Source organism: Pan troglodytes, chromosome 1, assembly GCF_028858775.2.
Source record: "Pan troglodytes isolate AG18354 chromosome 1, NHGRI_mPanTro3-v2.0_pri, whole genome shotgun sequence".
NCBI lineage: Eukaryota > Metazoa > Chordata > Mammalia > Primates > Hominidae > Pan > Pan troglodytes.
This window is the reverse complement of record NC_072398.2, coordinates 42,474,031-42,497,960: the sequence shown is the minus strand read 5'-3', so window position 1 is coordinate 42,497,960 and position 23,930 is coordinate 42,474,031. Positions and strand designations below refer to the sequence as shown.

General features: G+C 44.4%; 1 protein-coding gene across 3 annotated transcripts; it reads right to left on the bottom strand.

Annotated features, from left to right (window-relative positions):
• Positions 1 to 2,357: 2,357 nt before the first annotated feature.
• On the bottom strand, positions 2,358 to 23,227 carry EIF2D (eukaryotic translation initiation factor 2D). Of its 3 annotated transcripts, NM_001202487.1 has the most exon segments (15): positions 2,358 to 2,566; positions 4,323 to 4,497; positions 6,407 to 6,527; positions 7,784 to 7,879; positions 9,691 to 9,780; positions 10,151 to 10,300; positions 10,421 to 10,524; positions 10,951 to 10,996; positions 13,024 to 13,141; positions 13,639 to 13,892; positions 16,089 to 16,196; positions 18,923 to 19,013; positions 20,062 to 20,145; positions 21,854 to 22,044; positions 22,955 to 23,217. In NM_001202487.1, coding segments are annotated over 15 exon segments (1,755 nt in total). In that variant the 5' UTR covers positions 23,011 to 23,217; the 3' UTR covers positions 2,358 to 2,495.
• Positions 23,228 to 23,930: the final 703 nt, after the last annotated feature.

Sequence of the window (23,930 nt, the reverse complement as noted above, 5' to 3'; positions counted from 1 at the left end):
CTCATGTTAGAAACGTCTCCCTTGAACTTCACCATCTTACGGACACTGGGAGTGTGGGAGAGAGGGTGAGAATGGACATGATCACATGCTTCCTGGTGGAGTCAGATTTTCTTTTGCCAGTGAGCAGAGAAATGAAGGCTACTGTTCAAATAATTTGGGAAAAATTGTCCAAATGCGTAGGCGGGAGGGCGCTGCCTGGGTGACCAGCTGTTCCATGTCTCCGCAGTGCAAGAGAGTCAAGGAGACTGATTGCAGGCAGAGATGCTGATGTGTGGGAAAGAGAAGGGCCTTCTGGAGCTAAGGGTGATTTGACACCAGGACAGGCTACTGAGCTGAGCCATGATTCTTCTACTTCTGGAATTATTTAAAAATAAGGTAGAAAGGAATAGATCTTTAAAAGTTTAAGATCACTTCACCTGGAGGAAGGGGGCTAGATCAAATGACCAAAACAGTCCTTTCACTTGAGTTCTCTGACTTTCATCAAAGGAACATCTCAGTAATCATGGAAATAACCACATTAAATTATTAAAAAGAAATTCTTGCTGCCTTCCAGTATTGATCATATAGAATGCAATACACGGGGCCCAAAGAATGAATGAATGTCCAACAAGCATCCTTAAAACTGCCCAAGAATGGGGCACATCTGTAACATTTTTGTTCATCTAAACCCCCAAGAAATGTATCTTTCAATGATTTTGCCAAAGTCCAAAAATGAAGCACTTTCTGCTTTTCATTGAAACTCATATGGTTACAGCATAGGGTTAATAAATTCAAAGTTGTACGTTTGACATTGATACAGATTATTTGACTTAGCACATAGGAAAAAGAACCTGTTACACAGTCTGGCTCTACTCTGCCTTTGAATATGTCCCTATGCTGTTCACAGGGGGAGAGGGAAGATGACTCAATGCAAATGTGTCACCGTTACTGGAAAAACCACTCAATGCACAGGTCTGGACAGCACTGTGTCATGGCAGAATTGTGGGTCAAACCACAATTAAGGGTAGATGTTCATTTTAGACCCAGCCCTACCACTTACTGGCTTTGTGTCTTCAGCAGAGATCAACAAGGCAGGACATGACCTTTCTTAGCCTCCACTCCCTTCAAGATCGTGCAAAACAAATCAAGTTTGTGAAAGAACTTTGCACAGTGCTATATTTTACTTGTATTCACATAAGGAACCATAGTTCATTACTACTATACAGATCATAATCCCTCAGATCAGACTCTGGCAGGCCAAAGGCTTTAACAGGATCCTGTTTAGGCTCAATTTCTGGAAACCCCTTTCCTAGTTTCATATGCTCATGCCAGTAGAGATAGGATTAGTGAAATTAAGGAGTTTACTCATGAGTAAAAAGGCCTATTCTGGGCCTGATAACAGACGGTAGGAGGCGCCACACACACATTTTCAAACACATTCCTTTTTTCCTTTTCAAGCCTCAAACGGGCAATTTGTGGATATTGTGGATATTTTTAAGCCTTTCTTATCTCAGTTTGAGAAAAACTGAGAAGAGAAAGAAACAAGTAAACTGAAGTGCAACTGTCTCTTAATGGTAAAACCCAGAAACTCAGGGAATTTAGCCCAGTTCTCCCTCCTATTGTACAAGGAGAGATCCAGTCAGTGAAATGATTCCATAAACTGAGCAGGGACCAGCGCAGTGGTTCTGTACCTTTCTGGCATCAAGTGATCCCTTTGGTAATTTGATGAAAGCATGGTCCATCTCTCAGGAAAATGATCGTACAAAATCTGTGCACCATTTCAGGGAGTTCATGGATCCTCTAAAGACCTATTAAAGACCCCTTCCATGACCTCCACGTTAAGAAGTTGGGGCTGAAGAGGGCATGTGTTGGATAAGACTCTTCACTGTAACAAAGCTGTCATCTTGGAGTTACATCACAAATTTACCAGTTAGTGGCAGTGTCCTAAAGTTGGGGAAGAATCACTGTCCTATAGAAACCCATGTCCTAATATGCCTGTATACTGTTTCTGATTTCTATCTAGCCTAAATTCTACTGCAATTTAGGGTCAATTCTTTCTTCTGTTTCTTTGATTGATGACAGAGAACAGCTGGGATCTGTTTTCTACGTGACTAACCCTTTAGAGATGTGAAGGAACTATTTTGGGGCTAGGAAGTTAATTAGGCAGTAGGATATTTGGTAGAAGGTCTTTAAAAAGAGGAAGGCCCCACCTGTCCGAACTCTGAATGGGCTGGCCTGCCTGGAAAGCAGGGAAGGAATGAAACCATTGAAACCACGTGGGCAGAATGGCAGCCACCGTGACCTCTTCTGTCCATTTAGAATACTCCCGACTTCAAAAATTAGTACATTTTAGCTAAGTGGAGGAAACAAGAGGGAAGTCAGATTTAGATTAGAATAAAAATTTATTTTTGTAAAGAATTATATTTTGTATTTGCAAAAGCTGAAAATGCTCATAAAAATTACCAGCCCAGAGCTTGGATTTCCACCGGATCCACCACGTGAGACAAAAGAGTCTGTCACTTCTTCTTGCCAGGTTTGGGGGCCTTTTCTAGACCTTGGATGTGTTTTCGAGGGAGCTGATACTCTTCTACAATCCAAAAAGCACACACTCCTCAGCGGAGCATGACCTTGCTCCCCGGCTGGCCCTCCACCAGTCCCCGTTGCCTCACAATGTCATTCCACCCAGCTCAAACTCAATTTCAGGACTGACCACTTACGCCTACACCTCACAGCTGATGTGTATATTTCTGAAATTTTCACAATGAGAGCTACTTTCTGGGTGTATTTCAGGCATTTATAATTTTTTCACGAGAGAGAATGTGTCTGTTCAGTCTGTGCTCCTCGCTCTTGCTCATAACATTTCTTCTCAGTACCTTGTATGGGGTTCTTCACATAAAGAGGCTCAACTCTAGAAGTTAACTGTCAGGTACTGCCATAGGCCATGGAATACATTTGCCTAAATGAGCACTTACTATCCGCCAGGCCCTGAGGATGAAAAAGGCAAGGTTTCTGGCTCATGCAGCTCAGTCTGGCAGGAGGTTCAGACATTAGAAAAAATTAGCCAAGCTGCAGACATTAACCAGAAATATAAACACAATTGGAAAGTGCTACATTAGCAATGTTTAAAATGCTAATTTAGGCTCAGGCCTCCCAGGACCCCTGGGCTGGGCCAGTGAGCCTCTGAGGTCAGGTGGGCTTGGGCGTGGGAGGGCATCTTAGGCAAGGGGATAGCCCAGGCGGAAGCACATGTGGGTGAACATGCAAGGAGAATCTGGGGAACTGCAAGGAGACCAGGACAGCGGGTGCCTGCAACATGGGTGTAGGAGCTGCCAGAGAGAGCCTGGCAGGGAAGGCTGGGGTCAGGCTGGGAGGGTCTTGTTTATTGAGCTTAGGAGTTAATTCTGAAGGCATTGAAGAGGCATACAAAGTTTTTTAGAAGGGAGTGATGTGATCATATTTGTTTAAGAAAGCTGACTCAGGCAGAGATGTGAAGGCTGGTTTGAAGTGAGGAAAAACGGGAGGCTGTGTTACCCAGTTAGTAGAAAGAACTTAGGCTTTAGGCCAGGCATGGTGGCTCAAGCCTGTAATCCTAGCACTTTGGGAGGCCGAGGCAGGCGGATCATCTGAGGTCAGGAGTTCAAGACTGGCCTGGTCAACATAGTGAAACCCCATATCTACTAAAAATACAAAAATTAGCTGGCCGTGGTGGCATGCGCCTATAATCCCAGCTACTCGGGAGGCTGAGGCAGGGGAATGACTGGAACCTGGAAGGTGGAGGCTGCAGTGAGTGCAGTGAGCCAAGATTGCGCCACTGCACTCCAGCCTGGGTGACAGAGCGAGATTCTGTTTCAAAAAAAAAAAAAAAAAACTTAGACTCTGGAGTCTAAAAAAGTCTCGTGCCCAGCTGTATCACTCAAGAGTCAGAGGATCTCAGGGCAAGGTACGGAACCTCTCTGGGCCTCAGTTTCCTCATCTGCAAAACAGATAACAGCTCTGCAGCATCATTATGATTAAGAGAGATGCCTGCAAAAACCCCAACAATGGGCCTAGCACAAAAGTTTGGGTGCTCGCCATATGTTTTATAGAAAGGGACCAACCAGGAAGAAAACTACTCTAATAGTGGAAGAGAAAACACTGAATTTGGAAGGAGCCAAAGGATCTGATTCAAACACTGGTTCCCTCTTCTCTAAATAGCTACTAAAAACTAAATGGAGAGAGAGAGAGAGAGAGAGAGAGAGAGAGAGAGTGTGTGTGTGTGTGTGTGTGTCTTATGCAAGTTGATTTGGCAGGAAGGTCTTTGCTGAGCTAGACCAATGCCTCCACTCTTCAGAGGGGATGCTCACCAAGCAATAGCCAGCCGAGGTGGTGGACCTGGTTTCCCTGGATCTGCACCTGAAGGCTGTCCTTGGCCCCAGGGGCAGGAGTGACGGTGGTGCTAGCCTGGCATCGCTGCTGAAGGATGGCAGCCACTGAGTATGGGTCCAGACCATAGGCCTCCAAGTTCCGGACCACGGTCACCTGGGGGGACAGTGGGGACAGAGACTGACGGTGGTGACTGCATTCCCTTCCCTCCAGAGGGCTTTCCAGAGCCTCAGCAGCCTTCTGAGCCCCTGTGTTCTCTGATGGTTCACCATTCCTATAACCCTAGTACTTTTTAAATCCAAATCACTTATTTTTGTGCTTCTAAATTGATTCTCTCTACCCCATCCAATATATGTATTACATATTTAGAGGGACAGATACTCTCTGTATCACACAGAATGTCTACTTCTTTTTTAAGTTTTATTTGGAGAATTCAAAACATAAATGAAAGCAGAATAGTATATAAACCCACATGTACCTATCACCAGTTTCAACAATTACCAACTCATGGCCAACCTTGATTCATCTATACCCCTGTCTACTCCCCACTCCTCTATTACTTTAAAGCAAACCTCCCCAGACATCAGATCATTTCATCTATAAATATTTCAGTATGTATCTCCAAAAGACAAGGCTCATTTAAACATAAAAACAAAACCATCATCACACCTAAAAATAAATTAACAAACAATAGCTCCTTAATATCAAGAATCTAGTCAGCAACACATGCATTCTTCTGTTATTCAGCTTCACAAATGACAAGTATGTGACTTTGAGATAAAAAAGAAAAATGTTAGTGCTTTTAAAATATCACAATTCTCCCCCTTGTTGCTTTAAAACAAATTCTTTCTCATTCATGACTACAGATAGTAAAGTGTATTACTATCAGGGGTGTGTGGGGGATGACTGCTATCAATAAAGACTATAAAAGCTCCAACTAGCCTTACGCTTGTCAATGAGCTCCAGACCCAGAAAATCTTAGAATCAATAAGACTTTAGAGGACGTATCTCTTCCAATTGCCCACCTGATGCATGAACCCCCAACTACATCCTCCCCTGACAAGTGCTCACCTAATTTTTGCTTGCAGACTCTCCAGAAAAAAATTCACTATTTTATGAAGCACCAATTTCAATTATGGACAATTCTATTTGTCATTATTAACAGAAAATTAGTGTTTACATAAACTATATATATGAAAATTATTTAGTTCAGTGTCTGGCACATAATTAAACACTCAATAAATAGTGACTATTACTAATTATTGTAAAGATTATCATTACTGGTTCTCAATTATTTAGAACCAAGTATTTATATGCCAAGTACATTCTAAGTGCTTCAGCCATGTATACGCCTTCATTTGATCCTCACAATGCCTTACCAGGTAGGTATTATCCCCATTTTTCACAGAGTAAAACTCAGACAAAAAGAAATGAAGTAACATGCTCAAGGTCAGGCAGTGAGGCAACGGCTGCATTTGAACCCAGTACTATCCAAAGCCCATGCTCGTAACTGTACACTACTACAAAGTTCTTTATTTTGAACTCAAGTCTGTCTTCTTGGCATTTCCACCCAATAATCCTATTTCTGTCCTTTCAAGGCATATAGAATAAGTGCCCTACTTTGCCAGGGGACAGCTTTGCACATATTTGAGATGTCATTGGTTCCCCACAATTTTGTGTTGCCAAGCTAAACACACTCAGTTCCTTCAGCAAGTTTTTTACAAGTTATTTTCATTGAGCAAGGCCTAAGAGGTGAAAGAATATGTGGGAGCTGAATGTCCATAACATAGTTCTAAGAAAAAAATAAAAATAAAATCTTGTTTACTTTTGGAACCAGGCTCTAGCAAGTTTCCTAGAACAAAATGCTAGAGGGCAGTCAGTGAGCGGGGTCAGCTTTACCTGTTTCATACAGAGCCCAGCCCAGGCACATAAACACGGGTGTTTCATAAAAAAATCTTTGATGTGTTTGAGGCCAATCTAAAAACCTCCAATCACATTAGGGAGACCAGAACTTGGCAAGAACATTAAATCACTCTCCTTGAACATTGTGTCTTTTTAAAATTACCTTTTTATTAGACGCTCTTTGTGCTAGGGTGATGTCAATTGGACAGATTCTCCCTTTCTTCACAATGGGCTCTTGTCCGGGAAAGGTCACTTGATAGGCAGGCTGTAATTTTTCCAAACACCTGAAACAGAAGTTATGAGTTGCAAACTGATAAAGCCAACAGAAACCATTTCCTCATACCCCACTACCAGCAGGCAGTTAGGTGTAGGCTGAAATTGCAGGTTCACAACCTTGGCTGCACATTAGAATCATTCAAATCCCTAGGGAGCTGCAGCCCAGATCAATGAAATCTGTATCTCTGACTAGGGCTATGTATTTTTTAAAGCTCCCTAAAATGCGGCCAAGGTTGACACCCACTGATTCAAAGATGGGACATCAGTGACTTAGGCCCCTGGAAACGGTCCACTGACCTGGCCTTTTGAGAATCTGCCCAGTCTGCCTTGTGGAGGCTACTACCTGTCTCAAGAATGTGCCTTAAGTGGCCCATTGCCTGCGAGGGCTGCTTCACATTTCTGACATGTTTTATAGACAACTTTTATCACGAGGAGTTTCTACCTTTTATCTAACCAAGTTTTCTCTTGCTATCACATATATCAGGATCAACAACTTTTTCTATAAAGGGCTAGACAGTAAATATTTTTGGTTCTGCCAGTCACCTGGTCTCTTACAACTACTCAGTTCTGCCATTATAGCATAAAACCAGCGCACAGAAAACACATAAATGGATATGGTTGTGTTCCAATAAAACTTTATTTACAAAAACAGGTGGCAGGCCAGATTTGACCCACGGGCTGTAGTTTGCTGACTCCTGACAATAAACTATTTTCAGTTATGTGGAAAAGAAGGAATATTAAAAATTTTTCCTTTAAAGACTTTAAGACACTTTCCCCCCGCCTTCTTTTGCTTCTGCAGCTTATTGAAGTTCTTATTTTTTCTTATTTTTTTTAATGCCCTGACTTTAACAGAGTAAGTTCTTTTTTTGAGACAGGGTCTCACCTTGTCACCCAGGCTGGGGTGCAGTGACATGAACATGGCTCAATGCAGCCTCCACCTCCTGGGCCCAAGCAATCCTACCGCCTCCGCCTCCCAAAGTGCTGGGACTACAGGCATGCACCACTACGCCTGCCTGAAGTTCTTATTTTTAATTAATGTTCCTTTTTGTTCTTCCTTTCAAGCTCTCCCATGTCATATTGGCTCAAATTGTTCCAAAGACCCCCCAAATCAGAGTTCCTCAAGCCTGTGTTTATGTAGACTGACTTGGTATGAATTACAGAAAGAAAATCAAAGGCTAAGATAGTGACAGTATTAAAGTTCAATGTGATCAACATTAAGGCGAGGGGATAGAAAAGTTGGAGAGGGACTGCCAATGCTCGTTACCTGGTCAGAAGACTGTCCCATGGAAGCTTCATGACTGTATGCTGTTCATTTTTCTCTAAGATGCAGTCACATAGGATGGGATCCAATTTCACAAGACTAAAGGGAAAGAAGAGGCAATGAAGAAATCCTAGACTTGCCCCTTCTGACCTGAAGGCTAACTCAGGATTCATCTCTCATATGGCCTTTATAGACATTCAGGATATGAATCAATTATGGGCCCACAGTCCAAAAGGCAATGTACCTTATGGGTGGGAGATACACGAATGCTTTCCCAGGAAAAGCAGGAGGTGGAAGGGAAAGTGAGATAGGATAAATTTGAAGATCAGGAGCCTTTGCTACTAACTAAGCATGTGACCACAGCTTTCTAAGCTTAGCATCAAAATTGGCTAGTGAGGAAGAAAGAAAGGAAGTGGGGATCTTTAAAATGAAGGTGTTGGCCAGGTGCAGTGGCTCACGCCTGTAATCCCAGCACTTTGGGAGGCTGAGGCGGGAGGATCACCTGAGGTCAGAAGTTCAAGACCAGCCTGGCCAACATGGTAAAACCCCATCTCTACTAAAAATAGGGCCGGGCACAGTGGCCCACGCCTGTAATCCCAGCATTTTGGGAGGCCGAGATGGGTGGATCACTTGAGGTCAGGAGTCCAAGACTAGCCTGGCCAACATGGTGAAACCCCGTCTCTACTAAAAATACAAAAATTAGCCAGGCATGGTGGCACATCCCTGTAATTCCAGCTACTCGGGAGGCTGAGGCAGGAGAATCGCTTGAACCTGGGAGGCAGAGGTTGCAGTGAGCACAGATTGTACCATTGCACTCCAGCCTGGGCAACAAGAGCAAAACTCTGTCTCAAAAATAAAAATAAAACATAAAATAAAATGAAGGTATTAGATTAGGCTGGTATGTCTCAACTTTTTTATCATGATGATGTTTTTTTAAAGTGAAAAAAAAAATTTTTTTTGAGATGGGGTTTCACTGTATCACCCAGGTTGCAGTGCAGTGGCATCATCATTGCTCACTGCAGCCTCAACCTCTTGGGCTCAAGGGATCCTCCCACCTCAACCTCCCAAGTGGCTGAGACTACAGGCATGCCCTACCATGCCCGGCTAATTTTTGTATTTTTTGTAGCGACAGGGTTTCATCATGCTGCTCAGGTGGGTCTCAAACCCCTGGCCTCAAGCAATCCTCCCGCCTTGACCTACAAAAATGTTGGGATTACAGACATAAGCCACAGTGCCCGGCCATTAAAGTAAAAAACAATTAATGGAACTCTCTTCATCTGGTAGTTTACCATCTGTATCTCCTTTTAAGAAAATAATACCATAATGGGTACAAATATACAGTTAGATAGAAGAAATAAGTTTAATCTTTGAGAGCAGAGTAAAGTGACTGTAGTTAACAACAATGTATTGTGTATGTCAAAATAGCTAGAAAAGAGGACTTACAGTGTTCCCGACACATAGAAATGGTAAATACTCAAGGTGATGATACCCCAAATACCCTGCCTTGATCGTTATACACTCTGTGCATGTAACAAAATACCACGTGCACCCCATAAATATGTACAAATATCTATCAATAAAAATAAATACCTAAAGCTATGATGACTTCAGTAAATTCTTTGTAAGCTTGCATTTTATTCCTCACAATAGCCAATTAAAGATGATTCATGGGTATTTGTGAGAGAATATTTACTTAGTCTGTAGTCAATGTTGATCGTATACATGGATCTGAACACCCCAGACAATAACTCTGAGTGTCCACAGCCCATGGTTTGGAAACCACTGATCTTAATTACCTCTAAGATGCTATGGTTTTCTATTCTCCCTCCCAGACATCCTCCCCAAATGTGTCTATGTCTGATAAAGACAAAGACCCAATAAGACAGATCTGGTGCTTCTCATGCACTCACTTTTTGTTGTCTGCATCAACCAGGTCATTTTTCTTGGCGTAGTTAATGACGATCGTTCGGACCTCACTGCCCTCCAGAAAGCTCCCCTTCCTAGGTGAGGAGAAGTGACCCAGGGGTTAGTTCATGCTGTGCCATGAGACAAAAATGCAGACGCCCAGACTCACTCCCTGCTGAGCAGGGAACTTTCCTTAGCTTTCGGCCTCTAGTTTCTTCCCTTTTCCTGACTGAAGTGAGCATGACCATGTGAAGAATAATTACAGGCAGAAAAGGGTGAGACCTACTCGTTCATTTAGTCCAGAGGAACTTGCCCAGGGAAGAAGGCTGGAAGCTGGATTTTGGAGAAGGGGAGAACAGGGGCAGAGCAGGTTTTGCCAGTCGCAAAAGAGCACTACTCAGGTTGAGAGGAACTGTAGGCCAGAACACCAAGCAGGCAGAGAAGGGCTGCTCTCCAAAAACTCACTTGTGGCCAGACTCCTGGAAGAGCAGGGTCATGCTGGCTGGGACACAGTAGAGGGGTTTTATATCTGGAGGGTGATAGGGCTGTTCCCTGCTACCCTCCTGGATAGTCTGGGAGGTCGGGGAGGGCTCGGGTATGACGAAAGATGTAATCCTAAAACCCAGCAGAAGGAAAGAAAAAACACATTTTATACTAGCATCTCAGCAATCCCCAGTCCGTGGCCCAGGTGCCCTGGGGCCAGCTGGGCTACAGTGACAGGCCCCCTGCACTCACCTCGGGTGTTTCCAGTCCACAGCCACAATGCTCTCCACCCCTTTGCTCAGCTCCTTCACCTGTATAATCTGCTCCTGCTGCATTTGCTGCAGGAACTTAGAGAGCTAAGGGAGAGAGGGCCAGTGGTAGGGGACTTCATTGATTCCACACACATACTGAGCACCCAGGATGTGCCAGAGTGAGCTAGGCAGGGACTGTGCAGGGATATGAGACAGCCCCTGCCTTCATCAACCAGGAACTGGGAGGCCCCCAACCTGAGGGCCAGGGAGCAAGAAGCTGCTAGAGACTAACCAGTGAGGCCGTTCAGAACTCTAATCAGATATAAAGGGGTCAAAGGAGAAAGGAAAGTGGGTGCCACCAACTGCTTCAGCCCGGGGAGAGTTTCTTTCTTCCCCCTTACACTTGGAGTCAAAAAGCTTAATTCTAGACTGAGCCTGGTAGACAAGGCTTCCCCAGCATCCATCTGGCTTATGTCATATGTGCCCCTACACAACTCTCTGCATGGGTCTGCAAAGAAGATCCTTGCTTACCTTTTTGTAGCTTGACTTCTTTATGTCCAGTTGTCGTCCTTCGGGGCTGATGGCAGATGGAAAAGGCAAATTAAACCAATGAGCAGTCATACTGGGACCTGCCTGACACTGAGAGGAGGGCCTTTTTCCTCAGCCTTCCTCCCCCACCTTCAGAGAGAGGCCACTGTGCCAGAACTCTCTGCCCAGGGATGACAGCAGAGAGGGACGCAGACTATGGGACATTCTAAATCAGTGCTGTTCAAGAGAACTTTCCATAGACGTGGAATGTTCTCTGTGTTGTCTAACAGGGCAGCCATTAGCCACATGTGGGTAGTAAGTACTTGAAGTGTGACTAATGTGACCAAGGGAACTGAATTTTAAATTTTATTTACTTTAAATTAATTTAAACTGAAAATAGCGACATGTGGCCAGTGGCTACCGCATTGGATACAGCCTTAGATTCCTCCCAGACCAGACAACCTTCTGTGGCCTCCAAAGTTGCAACAGCAAACTCACACTGTGGGCAGCCAGGCCTGGAGTGGGGCCCAGCAAGCCGCATCCTGGGGTCAGGTCTGGCCAACTAATTATCTACTGTCTATGGTCACATTAGTGCTACAATGGCAGCATCGAGCAGTTGCAACAGAGATGGTATGGCCTGCAAAACTGAAAATATTCATATTTACTATCTGGCCCTTTACAGAAAAACATGCTGACCCCTGCACTACAGCAATTAGTTTTGGAGAGGACATTCCTGATAAAAGCTTACATCTTCTCTCAAAACATGACACGCAATAGCAGTGGATTCTCGAGGAGTCCTTCTAGAATCCATCCCAGAATCCTATCCTACAGAATATTCTGGGGCCCCTTTACCATATATTTGCAACCCAAGAAAGTCAGAACAGATTACCAAGTATCCCTCCACACACTCCAGACACCACATTTGTACAGGATAGCTTAAATACACCCAAGTATAAATGGGAAGACATTACATTAAGAATCACTTTTTTAAAAAACCACAGCCAGATTCTCAAAAAGAAATAAATTCAGGCCGGACACAGTGGCTCACGCCTATAATCCCAGCACTACGGGAGGCCGAGGCAGGCGGATCACTTGAGGTTAGGAGTTCAAGACCAGCCTGGGCAACATGGTGATACCCCATCTTTACTAAAAATACAAAAATTAGCTGCACATGGTGGCATGTGCCTGTAATCCCAGCTACTCGGGAAGGCTGAGGCAGGAGAATCTCTTGAACCTGGGAGGCAGGGGTTGCAGTGAGCCGAGATCACGCCACTGTACTCCAGCCTGGGTGACAGAGTGAAACTGTGTCTCAAAACAAAAAATAAATAAATAAATAAATTCAATCTCAGGGTAAAAATCAATAAGCAAACCTCCTGACATGATAGTATTTACTGAATGCTTATTATGGTTCAGGCTATGTAATCTTTACAGCAATCCCATGATTATTAGAAATTAGGACTCAGAGAAGCCCAGTAACAAGCTAAAATGCACATTGCTTGAACACCCTGGAGACCTAGCAGTTGAGTACAGACAGCTCTGTCTTCAAAATCCAGGTTCTATCTACACGCAATAATACCACTCCTGGTGGCTTGTGTTTTGGATGGGGTGGGCCGGGACGGGGGGTGTTCACACCAATTCTTCCTCCTAATAAAACCTAATGTGGCCCCCCACATACTTTTCAGAAGTGTGAGGAGGTTGAATGTTCCAGAAGAAGATTCCTGACAAAGAGGCTGCCCTGGGACACTTCCTGCAGAGGACACGCTGCCCGATTTGTGAGGTTGCCCAGAACCCCCACGGCAGAGGCAGTGTTCACGGAATCTCAGGAATTTTAACTTTCCGGTCCTCAATATCCTTTCATTGGCTAAAATTTAAGATTTTGTTTTAACAGCCCAGCAAGCTAAGAATTAACTTTTTAGAACCCAGGAACTAATGTATTTGTCAGATAAGCCTTCCCTCCACTCTTTCCACAGCATGTCCCTCAACCAGTCCCTGCATTGGCCCCATTCTGTCCTACTACCAAGGAGCACACGTGAGACCCCGGCCCCGGCCTCCAGCCCACATCAGTGCTTTCCATACCAGCAGGAGAACATGTGGCTGCCAAGGAAAGTGCTGGTGAGTAAAGGGAGGTCAGCCTTTTTGACTCGGCACTTCAAGGCATGTAAGAAGCATTGCTGTAACAGCTCATCCATTTGTTCTGCAGGGAAAAGACAAGAGCCACATCCTTCCTGAGGGATACAGAACACCTGGTACAAGAAAACGACCCCCAGCTTCATCCCTACCTCACCCGCTTGGCTCTGAAAGGAACCCATTCCCAGGTACCAAAGCTCCCAGCCTCTCTTGAGCACTGAGCCTTTAAAGAGGGTTGACCCCAGAGAAGGAGTCAAGCCACAAAGTCCCACCAAGCTAGGAGTGTTCACCCAGAGAAGTTGAGCCAGAAGAAACCTTGGAGGGCTTTGTAGCTGAAGACAGGCAAATGCCAGGGCAGATTAGCTCCCAGGAAGACGTGACTTATGTGGAAAGGATTCAAAAACAAGATGTGAAAGGGCTGCTGCGCCACCCTCACAGAAAATAAGGACCTTCCCCTCCTCCCCCGGGAGCTTAAGGGCCATTCTAGTCAGCAGTGGAGTGGAGCTCGTCAGGCTCCTAAATTGAGAGGTGGGGAGATGGGCTCTTCTCCTCCTAAAGTTATACCTTGAAGCGTTTTGCTATCTGTGGAGTCTTGGTTCAGGCCCCTGGTGCTGGTGTCTTCTGGGGCTTCTGAGAGAGACTTGTCTTCACGTGCCTGGTGAACCTCCCCATTCTCCTCTTCCCCCTCCAGGGTCATGTGCCTCATGTCTCCCTGCAGGGTGGAGTCCATCTGGACAGACCCCTTCTCTTCACTGAGATCTGCTGAATCCATGGCCAGTGGAGCAATGGAAGGTGGAGAGGACTTGTTTCCAGACCGCCTGGAAAAATCTCATGTCAGAAACATCAAGCAGCAGCTCCAATACTCTCCAGCCCTGGCCACAGAGGAGTCAGCAGTGAGGTCAGAGACAGCAGAGAGCCAACAGGCAGGAGTGGCCAGGAGGGGGCAGAGAGCCTGTGCCCTCATCTCAAGCGTACTTTCAATTCTGGGCCCCCAAAATTTCCATGCCTCAGTTTCTCCATCTCTGAAATGGGGAGAATAAATCTTGTCTCCTCCCTATCCCAAAAGAATAATACTATTAATAGACATCCCAAGACTGAGAAAGATTAAAGAAAAAGGAGTTTAAGATAAACTCCCAAAAATGTTCCCTTCATCTGAGTTAATAACGAAACCAATCTGAATTAAATATGAACATTAAGATCGCGAATGCATCTGTAATATCTGTTTGGTGAAATGCAAACCCACGGCTCAGCATATGTAATAAAACACAAACACCTGGACTGCTCAAGGACTGCAAAATCAGTGGCTTCTGTGTTACATCAAATGCAGTCTAACGTGGAAAGCAGAGATTGCCATGGTTTTATGCCACTAAGCCTTAGGAAGACAGGAAAACAGGTGATGCCACATAGCAAAGCACACAGAGCAGTAAAAAACTTTATCTTAGCCAACATTATGCAAATCAAACTAAGTTTTAACTAATAGTTATGGCAAGGCTTCTCAGTGTTGTTCACAGTAAAGCCAAAGGGTATGTTTAGGCTATTCTGATCAGGTAAATACCATAAATATTTTTTTCAAGGTGCAGCGAAAGAACCAAAGCAGCTGCTGCTAAAACAACTTAGACAACCTGATCTTGATTGCTGTTGCCCAGACTGATAGTTAAACAACAAGGTGCTAGGAGAACATCAGTCATCAGCCCTCAAATATCTAAAAACAGGCAAAAATGAGCTTGTACCTCCAGCAAAGGAGGGCTTGGCCAGTACTTGTAAAATCAGTAAGTCCGGCGGGGAGCGGTGGCTCACGCCTGTAATCTCAGCACTTTGGGAGGCCTGGATGGGCAGATCACGTGAGGTTAGGAGTTCGAGACTAGCCTGGCCAACACGGTGAAACCCTGTCTCTACTAAAAACAAAAAAATTAGCCGGATGTTGTGGGCACAAGCCTGTAATCCCAGCTACTCGGGAGGCTGAGGTAGGAGAATCACTTGAACCGAGAGGCAGAGGTTGCAGTGAGCTGAGATTGCGCCACTGCACTCCAGCCTGGGCAACAAGAGGAAAACTCCATCTCAAAAAAAAAGGCTGGGCGCAGTGGCTCACACCTGTAATCCCAGCACTTTGGGAGGCCGAGGTGGGTGGATCACAAGGTCAACGGATCGAGACCATCCTGGCTAACATGGTGAAACCCCGTCTCTACTAAAAATACAAAAAATTAGCCGGGCGTGGTGGGAGGTACCTGTGGTCCCAGCTACTCAGGAGGCTGAGGCAGGAGAATGGAGTGAACCGGGAGGTGGAGCTTGCAGTGAGCTGAGATCACGCCACTGCACTCCAACCTGGGCGACAGAGCGAGACTCCATCTCAAAAAAAAAAAAAAAAAATTAATAATTCCAAGACTGGGCTGGAAAATATAAGAATGAATCTATACCAACAGGCCACAATACTTGGCTAAATGTGTGTTTTGAGAAAATCACTGCTTACTGTTTTGCTAAAATGACAAGAAAATAACCAGAAAATGAACAGGTACGCGTCTCAAGAATGCAACCTTTACAGTCAGAATACGTTACTTTCATGAGGAGGAGGAGTCTGGAATGTGAAATCTGAATAACATAAAAGTAATCAGGTTATAATCCTGGAGTCTAAAGGTCTACCCTGCGGTGATTTGGATTCAGAAGCACTCATCATGGGGTCACATGATGTCTAAAATGTGCATCGCAGCTAGGGCCAGATTGACCAGGGCTATAAAAAAACGAGTATCACTGTACTGAGAGGCAGAGCAGACGATCCCTAAGGTCTTCCTTTGGGTCTAAGATTCTATAATTCACTTAGAAAATAAAGTTCTCTCTCATTACTTGTCCAAACAGGGGAAAAAAATATTTTCTTCATATTTGTAAGGAAATAAAAGTCTGGGCTTAGCAACTTGCTTAAAGACATGGCTAGGACCAAAACTCTCACTCCTGAATCACAGGCCCCATCCTCTCCCCAGCTGCCCCAGTTCTCTGTAAAACAGAAGAAACTCTGTACCCACCACAAGTGGTCCTGGTAAGTGTGGAGCACAGAGAAGCCCCTTCCCTTCAGGCCTGACGTGAGCATCTCAGCTGTGGACATGGCTGCAACTCCAATGGCTACAGGGGCTCTAAGAAGAAGGAAGCCAGAGACCAGGGTCATGGAAAATCTATGGGAAGGGCACATGTTAGGATCATCTTCTGACACATGTGGTAAAAATACCAAGGTTACCAATTCGAAGGTCTTGTATCATAAAACCAAACTCAGTCCACTCTCAGTTTTCTTCAGATTATGTATAAATATTACTTTCAAAAATCCCTTGACCAAATATTAAACTAAACACTAAACTTCTGTATTAGTAACTCCTCTATTGACTTTATCACTGCCTTTGTTTTATTCCTGCTGTGAATTAAATCCAGGTGGGTCTTGGAAGGATATTTAATGTTCCCTTTCATTAATTTCAAAAATATAAATTATCTCCTCTACCTTAAAGAAGTCATAGCCATCCCATAAGGAAGTTTAAAGGGGAGGCAATTCATATATCATAAATTAGGCTGAGGGATGCCATAGGGAAGAGAGAAGAGACACATAGTGGGGCCAACTAGAGAAGTTCCTTCTAAGTTGACTTTATAAGAGGGGTTGCTCAGTGTAACTATATATCTAAGAACTGGATGTTTCCAGGATATCAAAAACAACCACATATATAGTAACTACAGAAACTTCCAAAGCCCAGATGAGAAATCTCTGCCAGCCCAGTGTTACTCAAGCATTGATCAATCAGATATTGCCTGTAAGGATAGGTGACTAGCTGGATAACAGTGGGGGAATAATACATAAGCCTGGCAAGGTAGCCAGGGTCCAAGTGAGAGTTCCCAATACTTGAACTTGCTTTAAACCTGGTAGCTCTGCTAACTGTACCTATAGGTCAGTTCCTGCCACAAAATCTGAAACTGGCTTCTTTCCCAGTTCTTAAAAGAAGGTTTTTCTCATCTACCCCTGAAAGGTCAATGGCTTGAGAACTCCAGTCTTGAACATGACTTGTATTTTTAACAACCCCTCATATCATTACCCCCACCACAAACCATCCATAGCTCCACCCCCATATACACTCTAAAGGCTAAAGTGAACAGGCCAAATATCCATTTACATAGTTTCCTCCTATCTCAGATAGAATATTGGGGGAGAAAAACGGTAACACCATCATTCTTTTCAACTGTAATTTCTGCTACAGGTAAACAGAAGTTTCTAGGTGCTTGGTTCCAAAGTGTTCAAGGAAAATAGAATAATATGAGTAGCAAAAATAAGATCTTTGAACACTGACCCCTCCCATGCCTACCATCACTCTTTCCTTCTCTCTCAAAGAAGAAATTATCAAAATAATGAGTCCACCTTGGTCATCTCCATGAAAAAAAAATAGTAAGATGTAATTTTTCACTCACTAGGATAACACAAATGAAGATGACCTGTCATATCCAGTATTGGTGACAGTATAGGGAAATAGGCTCCATATATGCTGCAGGTGGGTGTAAAAACTGATACAGCTTGTTTGTAGGAAAACAGAAAATACACATGATCTTCAACCTAACAATTCTGCATTTTAGTATCTACTCTGGAAAAATACTAGCAACAGTGTCCCTAGAGGCATCAATAAGATAACGTTTGTAATAGAGACAAATTGGAGGCAACCTCAATGTCCACCAGGAGAGGGCCTCTTCCATCACCACACAACAGGTAAAAAGGTTTGGCAGATCTGTGTGTTCTTATTTAACACACAGTTCAAGTTAAATGTGTATTGTTAGTATTTAAATGTCCACATAAAAATAAAAATTAAAAATTAAAAAAAGAAAACGTCCACACTATATTAAGTGAAAAAATAACACATACACAGTATAATTTTGTTTGAATTTTTAAACACACATACCCTAAGCCATGTATTTTTATACGCACATGTATATATGTGTAGAACAATGACAAGAAGGACACACATCAAAATGATAATGGTTATTTCTAGGAGAAAAAGATTGTGGGGTAAGGGAGGCTTTTAATTTTTCAGAGCTGTTCATACAATTACTTCTTATTTTTAAAAAGAAGCATTGGAGGCTAGACGCAGTGGCTCATGCCTGTGATCCCAACTCTTTGCGAGGCCAAGGCAGGAGTATCGCTTGAAGCCAACAATTTGAGACCAGCCTGAGCAACAGAGTGAGATCCTGTCTGTATGTAAACTGTATATCAATAAAGCTATCAAAAATAATTAAAAGATGAGGATAATGATATGCATATAGGGAAAAAGCATGAGGGTGATGAAAGACAACAAAAAAAAAAAACAAAAAAGGTCACAAACAGGAGACTAAGGAGACACGACAACTAAATGCAATTTGGTATTTTACATTGGATACGTGAAGAGAAAGAAGATATCAGTGAAAAAACTGGGGAAATATGAATAAAGTCTGTAGTTTAGTTAGCAGTACTTTGCCAATGTTAATTTCTTAGTTGTAATAATCTATATTGTGGTTATGTAAGAGGCTACCATTAGAGGAAGCTGGGTAATGAGCATTTCAGAACTCTACTATCTTTGCAACTCTTCTGTAAATCTAAAAAATAAAATAAAATAAAATAAAATAAAAATGCTAAGTTGAAAGAAAACAGAGCAGCAACAGCAAACAGCAAATACACTCTGCCCAGGCACATGGATTCCCCATAGGTTTGCTGCCATTCTCCTGCTGGCCCACTCTGCTTCTTCCAAAACCGATTTTTGCTTTCACTCTTTTGTTCATATGCTTTATAAGTTGTCATTCCCCTCCAACTTCTCTTTTACACAAGTTTTTCCCCCAAAGGCACAGTTGCCTGGCACAGTACCTGTTCCCCACCAAAGAAATGGCACAGAGGTCGCCCTTCTGTACCTGAGGCAGACCAGCAGGGGGCATCACCAGTCCAGGCAGCATCAAATCTGCAATGAACAAAAAAACATCACAACCTGCATTCGGCCTCCATCTCACTCTGCGTTTTACTTCATCATTTCCTCACTCACTCAACAAAAAAATAGTTACTAGGTATCAACTATGTTTTTCATAATAAAAATGAAAAATGGCAACTTCCAACAAAAAAATAGTTATTAGTTATCAACTATGTTATTCATAATAAAAATGAAAAATGGCAACTTCAGTATCAGACCTTCTCCCCTTAGGGGGCTAAAGGTCAAACAGAGTTTGAGTGTCCTGGCCGGGCGCAGTGCCTTATGCCTGTGGCTTACGCTTTTGATGACCCCTTCACCCATCCAATAGCAGGATATTTATTTTTATTCAAATGGTGGTTTCTAAGCCAGAAGTGGGAACCTTGACTTCCACTCCAGACTCAGCTCCTAACATTCTTCTGGCATAAAAGAGGTACTCTTAGCCAGGTGCGGTGGCTCACGCCTGTAATCCCAGCACTCTGGGAGGCCAAGGCGGGCAGTTCACTTGAGGTCAGAAGTTCGAGACCAGCCTGGCCAACATGGTGAAACCCTGTCTCTACTAAAAATACAAAAATTAGCCAGGCGTGGTGGTGCACACCTGTAATTCCAGTTACTCAGGAGGCTGAGGCAGGAGAATCACTTGAACCTGGGAGGCAGAGGTTGTAGTGAGCCGAGATCATGCCACTGCACTCCAGCCTGAGCAACAGAGTGAGACTCCATCTCAAAAAATAAAAAAAGAAAAAGTTTGAGTAGCCTATAACATGATCTGTCTTGTCCTAGTTTCCTAAATTCAGCTTATTGATTTACAGTATAGCACATGGTGGTTCACAAAATACTTTCACAACACTTATTTAAGCCTTACAACAGGGCCAGAGGGGCCCAGAGATCTTGTGTGGAACCAGCCAAGTGAGAAACATAAAACACATAGGGGAAAAATTCCATTTTTCAACCACAAAAACACAGGAAATGGGTAAGTTTATTACATCAGTTGGCTTTTGCTAAGTAGGTTTCAGCCAATAGCCAGAATATAGGAGAATCCTCTTACCTGCTCCCCCTACCAGTTTCTCGAGCACCAGAGGCCATGTTGTAAAGGTTGGCAGAAGATCAGGATAGGACCACAGCGTGTACACTGTACAAAAAGAGATCCAGAAAACACTACTACCAAAAAGCCAATCTTCTAGAGAAATGGAAAAACCTAACACTATGGTCACTTTAATTAGAATACAGGAAAGAAACTCAACTCAAAGCTAAAGAGAAGGTTGTAAGGGGATGCCCAGAGAGGTTTCATTTTTGAGGAAGGAAAAAACCTAAGAAACTGAGTGTCACTTGAGATTTGGAGGCATCCGGATTGCAGCAGCAGAAAATGGTCACAGTGGACAAAAAAGTAAGGGCAGAGAACCAATGAAGCTTTTATTTACGGCTTCAGAAGCAAGTAGCCTAAGAACAGGAAGCCAGCTGTATAAAATTTGGAAACTTTCCCATGTTTATCATTTTTATCCCCTCTGTTTCCATAGTGATTAGCAGCAAAAACCCCTAGGTCAAAAAGCATTGTGGTTGTCTTCAGGTACAGCAAGGAAGTGAGATCAGGGGCAGGAGTGGCCTAAGGATATTGCATTGCACTATTGCAGACAACCCTGGAGGATGAAAAGCCCCAAGTTACAAAGTAGGTATCAGCAGCTATGGAAAAGAGAAAAGGAGACTGAGTCCCTGAGATTTGTGACAGAGAAGGCAAAGAATCCTAGAGAGCCACTCACAGCCTAAAAAATCCCTGTGAGACCTATGGTTAAAGTACACCATGAAAACAGCTGGATATGTAGCTTATCAATCCAGCTTTATTCCTATCACAGTATATCTTTTCAGTATTTTAGGAAAATCCTGCTACAGATAGTTTTAAGAAACATTTTTTAGGCTGGGCACCCTGCTCATGCCTGTAATCCCAACACTTCGGGAGACTGAGGCAGCAAAATCACTTGAGCTCAAGAGTTCAAGACCAGCCCGAGCAACATAGTGAGACCTTGTCTCTACCAAAAATTTTAAACGTAGCCAGACATGGTGGCATATGCCTGTAGTCCCAGCTACACAGGAGGCTGAGGCGGGAGGATCCCTTAAGCACAGGAGGTTGAGATTACAGTTAGCTACGATCACACCACTGCACTTCAGCCTGGGTGACAGAGTAAGACCTTGTCTCTAAAATATATATATATTTTTGGCCAGGCGCGGTGGCTCACATCTGTAATTCCAGCACTTTGGGAGGCCGAGGCGGGCGGATCACGAGGTCAGGAGATCAAGATCATCCTGGCTAACATGGTGAAATCCCGTCTCTACTAAAAAATGCAAAAAATTAGCAAGGTGTGGTGGCGGGTGCCCGTAGTTCCAGCTACTCGGGAGGCTGAGGCAAGAGAATGGTGTGAACCCAGGAGGCGGAGCTTGCAGTGAGCTGAGATTGCGCCACTGCACTCCAGCCTGGGCGTCTCATGGAGACATGCCCTGAAATTCCATCCTTTTCAAGACCTCTGCTCTATTCCTAGTCAACCCACTGTAAACTTCTCAGCCGCTGTTCCTTCATCTCAGAACTTCCCTTTGCAACCACCCTTACTTACTATGTCAGCCCTTTTTTTAATCCCTCCTATAGTGGTTTTGCATAAGAGAAAACCTTTTGCATCCTAGAATTGAAAGACCCAATTCTAGGAACACCAGGTCCATAAAGATCCTTGGGGATGGTATTGGGAGATTTCGTGCTTGCTTATTTTATGGGAGACAATGGAAGAAACAGAGAGAAGCAGATGTTAGGCAAGAACTACCTAATGGTAATGGCCATCTTCGTCCTGTTGTCATACCTGTTGGATACAGATTTTTCTCCAGTTCAAAGAGGATGGGGTTACCACCACTCACGTACACAGTCACTGCATCCCCTTTGTGAGCATACAACTTCACAATGTTGAGCTCCTCCTTTCCAGGTACTAACTCAGAGACTTGATCAGTTCCAAGGGTGGGGAAAGTAGTTGTCACATCAGCTCGAAGCTTTCTCCTGTGGAAAGCACACCAGCACTGTGAATGCTGCCTGGACAGACTTTTAATAAATATCAAGAACGAACTCAAAAGTGCTCACTATAAAATCACAAGGGCCAAAGAAAGATTGCCTGGTTTATGATGTCCTAGTCTCACACACACTCTTCTGAAACATCCTAAACTCTTTTTCATCCATTGTCATCTATTTTCACTCATTCCTGGGGTATGCCTTCCCATTTTATGGGTGGGAAAACAGGCCCAGTGAACAATCCAAGTTAGCCTGACACAGGAAACAGCCCTGCCTTCCTGACCTCATGCCTAGCCCTTGGGCCCACTCCTTTCTCATACATGCTTCGCAAATATGCCAGTTTATGATTAAATAACTATGCCATGAGACCTATAGACAACTATAAAGCACTGGTTACAAAATTCCAAACACAATCTCCATTTGTGACCCTGTCTGAACAGATACAGTTCTTCTTACCACATGTGCCTTATTCCCTCCCACCTGTTTCCAGCTGTCTCTCCTGCCAGAATTAATCACTAGTCATTTTTTTCTCTTATACTTTTAATTCTTGGTATCCCATCCGATCTCTCCCAAGGGGCATTAAGCTCTTTGGAGGGCAAGAATTCTGTATTCCTTCACTTCTGCATTCTCCACAACACCTTAAATAGTCTGCAGTCAGTAAACGCTGACTTAACTACGTTTTCTTTTAAACTCACTAGACTATCCAAAAGAGAGCCAGGTCCCCCTCCATCCTCACCTCAAAATGTGTCTAACCCACCCTTGCCTCCTGGGGTCCCTTCCCTGGCATACCCCTCGGCCTCCACCCGAGGATGTCGGCCAAGAATAGCGAGGGCTATGGGCCAGCGGGGCCCAAGAGGTGTCTGGTTGTTCCGTGGCAGAGCAGGCCCCTTTCCTCCCTCACCTGTCCGACCCCTTGATGGCCGTGTTGGACTTGACCCGAAAGGCCTTGGCAAACATGTCTGCTGGGGTGGCCTGGGGAAGAGAGCACAGAAGCCAGGGAATGTCAAGAAAGCGAGGGCGCAGCAGCTGCCAGGCCCTCAGCCGTGGGGGCAGCCATGCTGGGGCCCGGCCGCGAAAAGGGCCCGGCTGGAAACCAGGGCCGCGCAGCTCCGTGTCCGTTGCCGCTGGGGAGGCCGCGGCCGCCCCCAGTGGCGGTACCTGGAACTTTTAAAGCAGGGCAGGGAGGGGCAGGGCCCAGGGAACGCCCCTCCCCCGCCCACCGTCACATCCCCTCGCGGGCCTGGCTCTGCGCCTGCGCGAGCAGCTCGGGTTGCCCCTCCGTGGCGACTTGGACACTCCAACAGCTGTTCTGTTTATTTCCTTCCACCCCATCAGCCTTAGGAACTGCTTTGAGTAGAAGCTCTCTGCAAGCTCCCATTCCATTCGGTTCGGTTCAATTCCGCAAAAATAATTGAACTGATATAAACATGAGTTCAGGCTTCGGCCGGGCGCGGTGGGCCAAGCCTGTTATCCCAGACTTTGGGAGGCCGAGGCGGGCGGACCGCTTAAGCCCAGAAGTTCGAGACCAGCCTGGACAACATGGCGAAACCCCATCTCCGTAAAAAATACCAAAAAAAAAAAAAAAAAAAAAAAAAAAAAAAAAAAAAGGAAAAAGAATTGGGAGGCCGAGGTGGGCGGATCACCTGAGGTCGGGAGTTCGAGACCAGCCTGACCAACATGGAGAAACCCTGTCTCTACTAAAAATACAAAATTAGCCGGGCATGGTGGAGCATGCCTGTAATCTCAGCTACTCGGGAGGCTGAGGCAGGAGAATTGCTTGAACCCGGGAGGCAGAGGTTGTGGTGAGCCGAGATTGCACAATTGCACTCCAGCCTGGGCAACAAGAGTGAAAGTCCGTCTCAAAAAAAAAAAAAAAA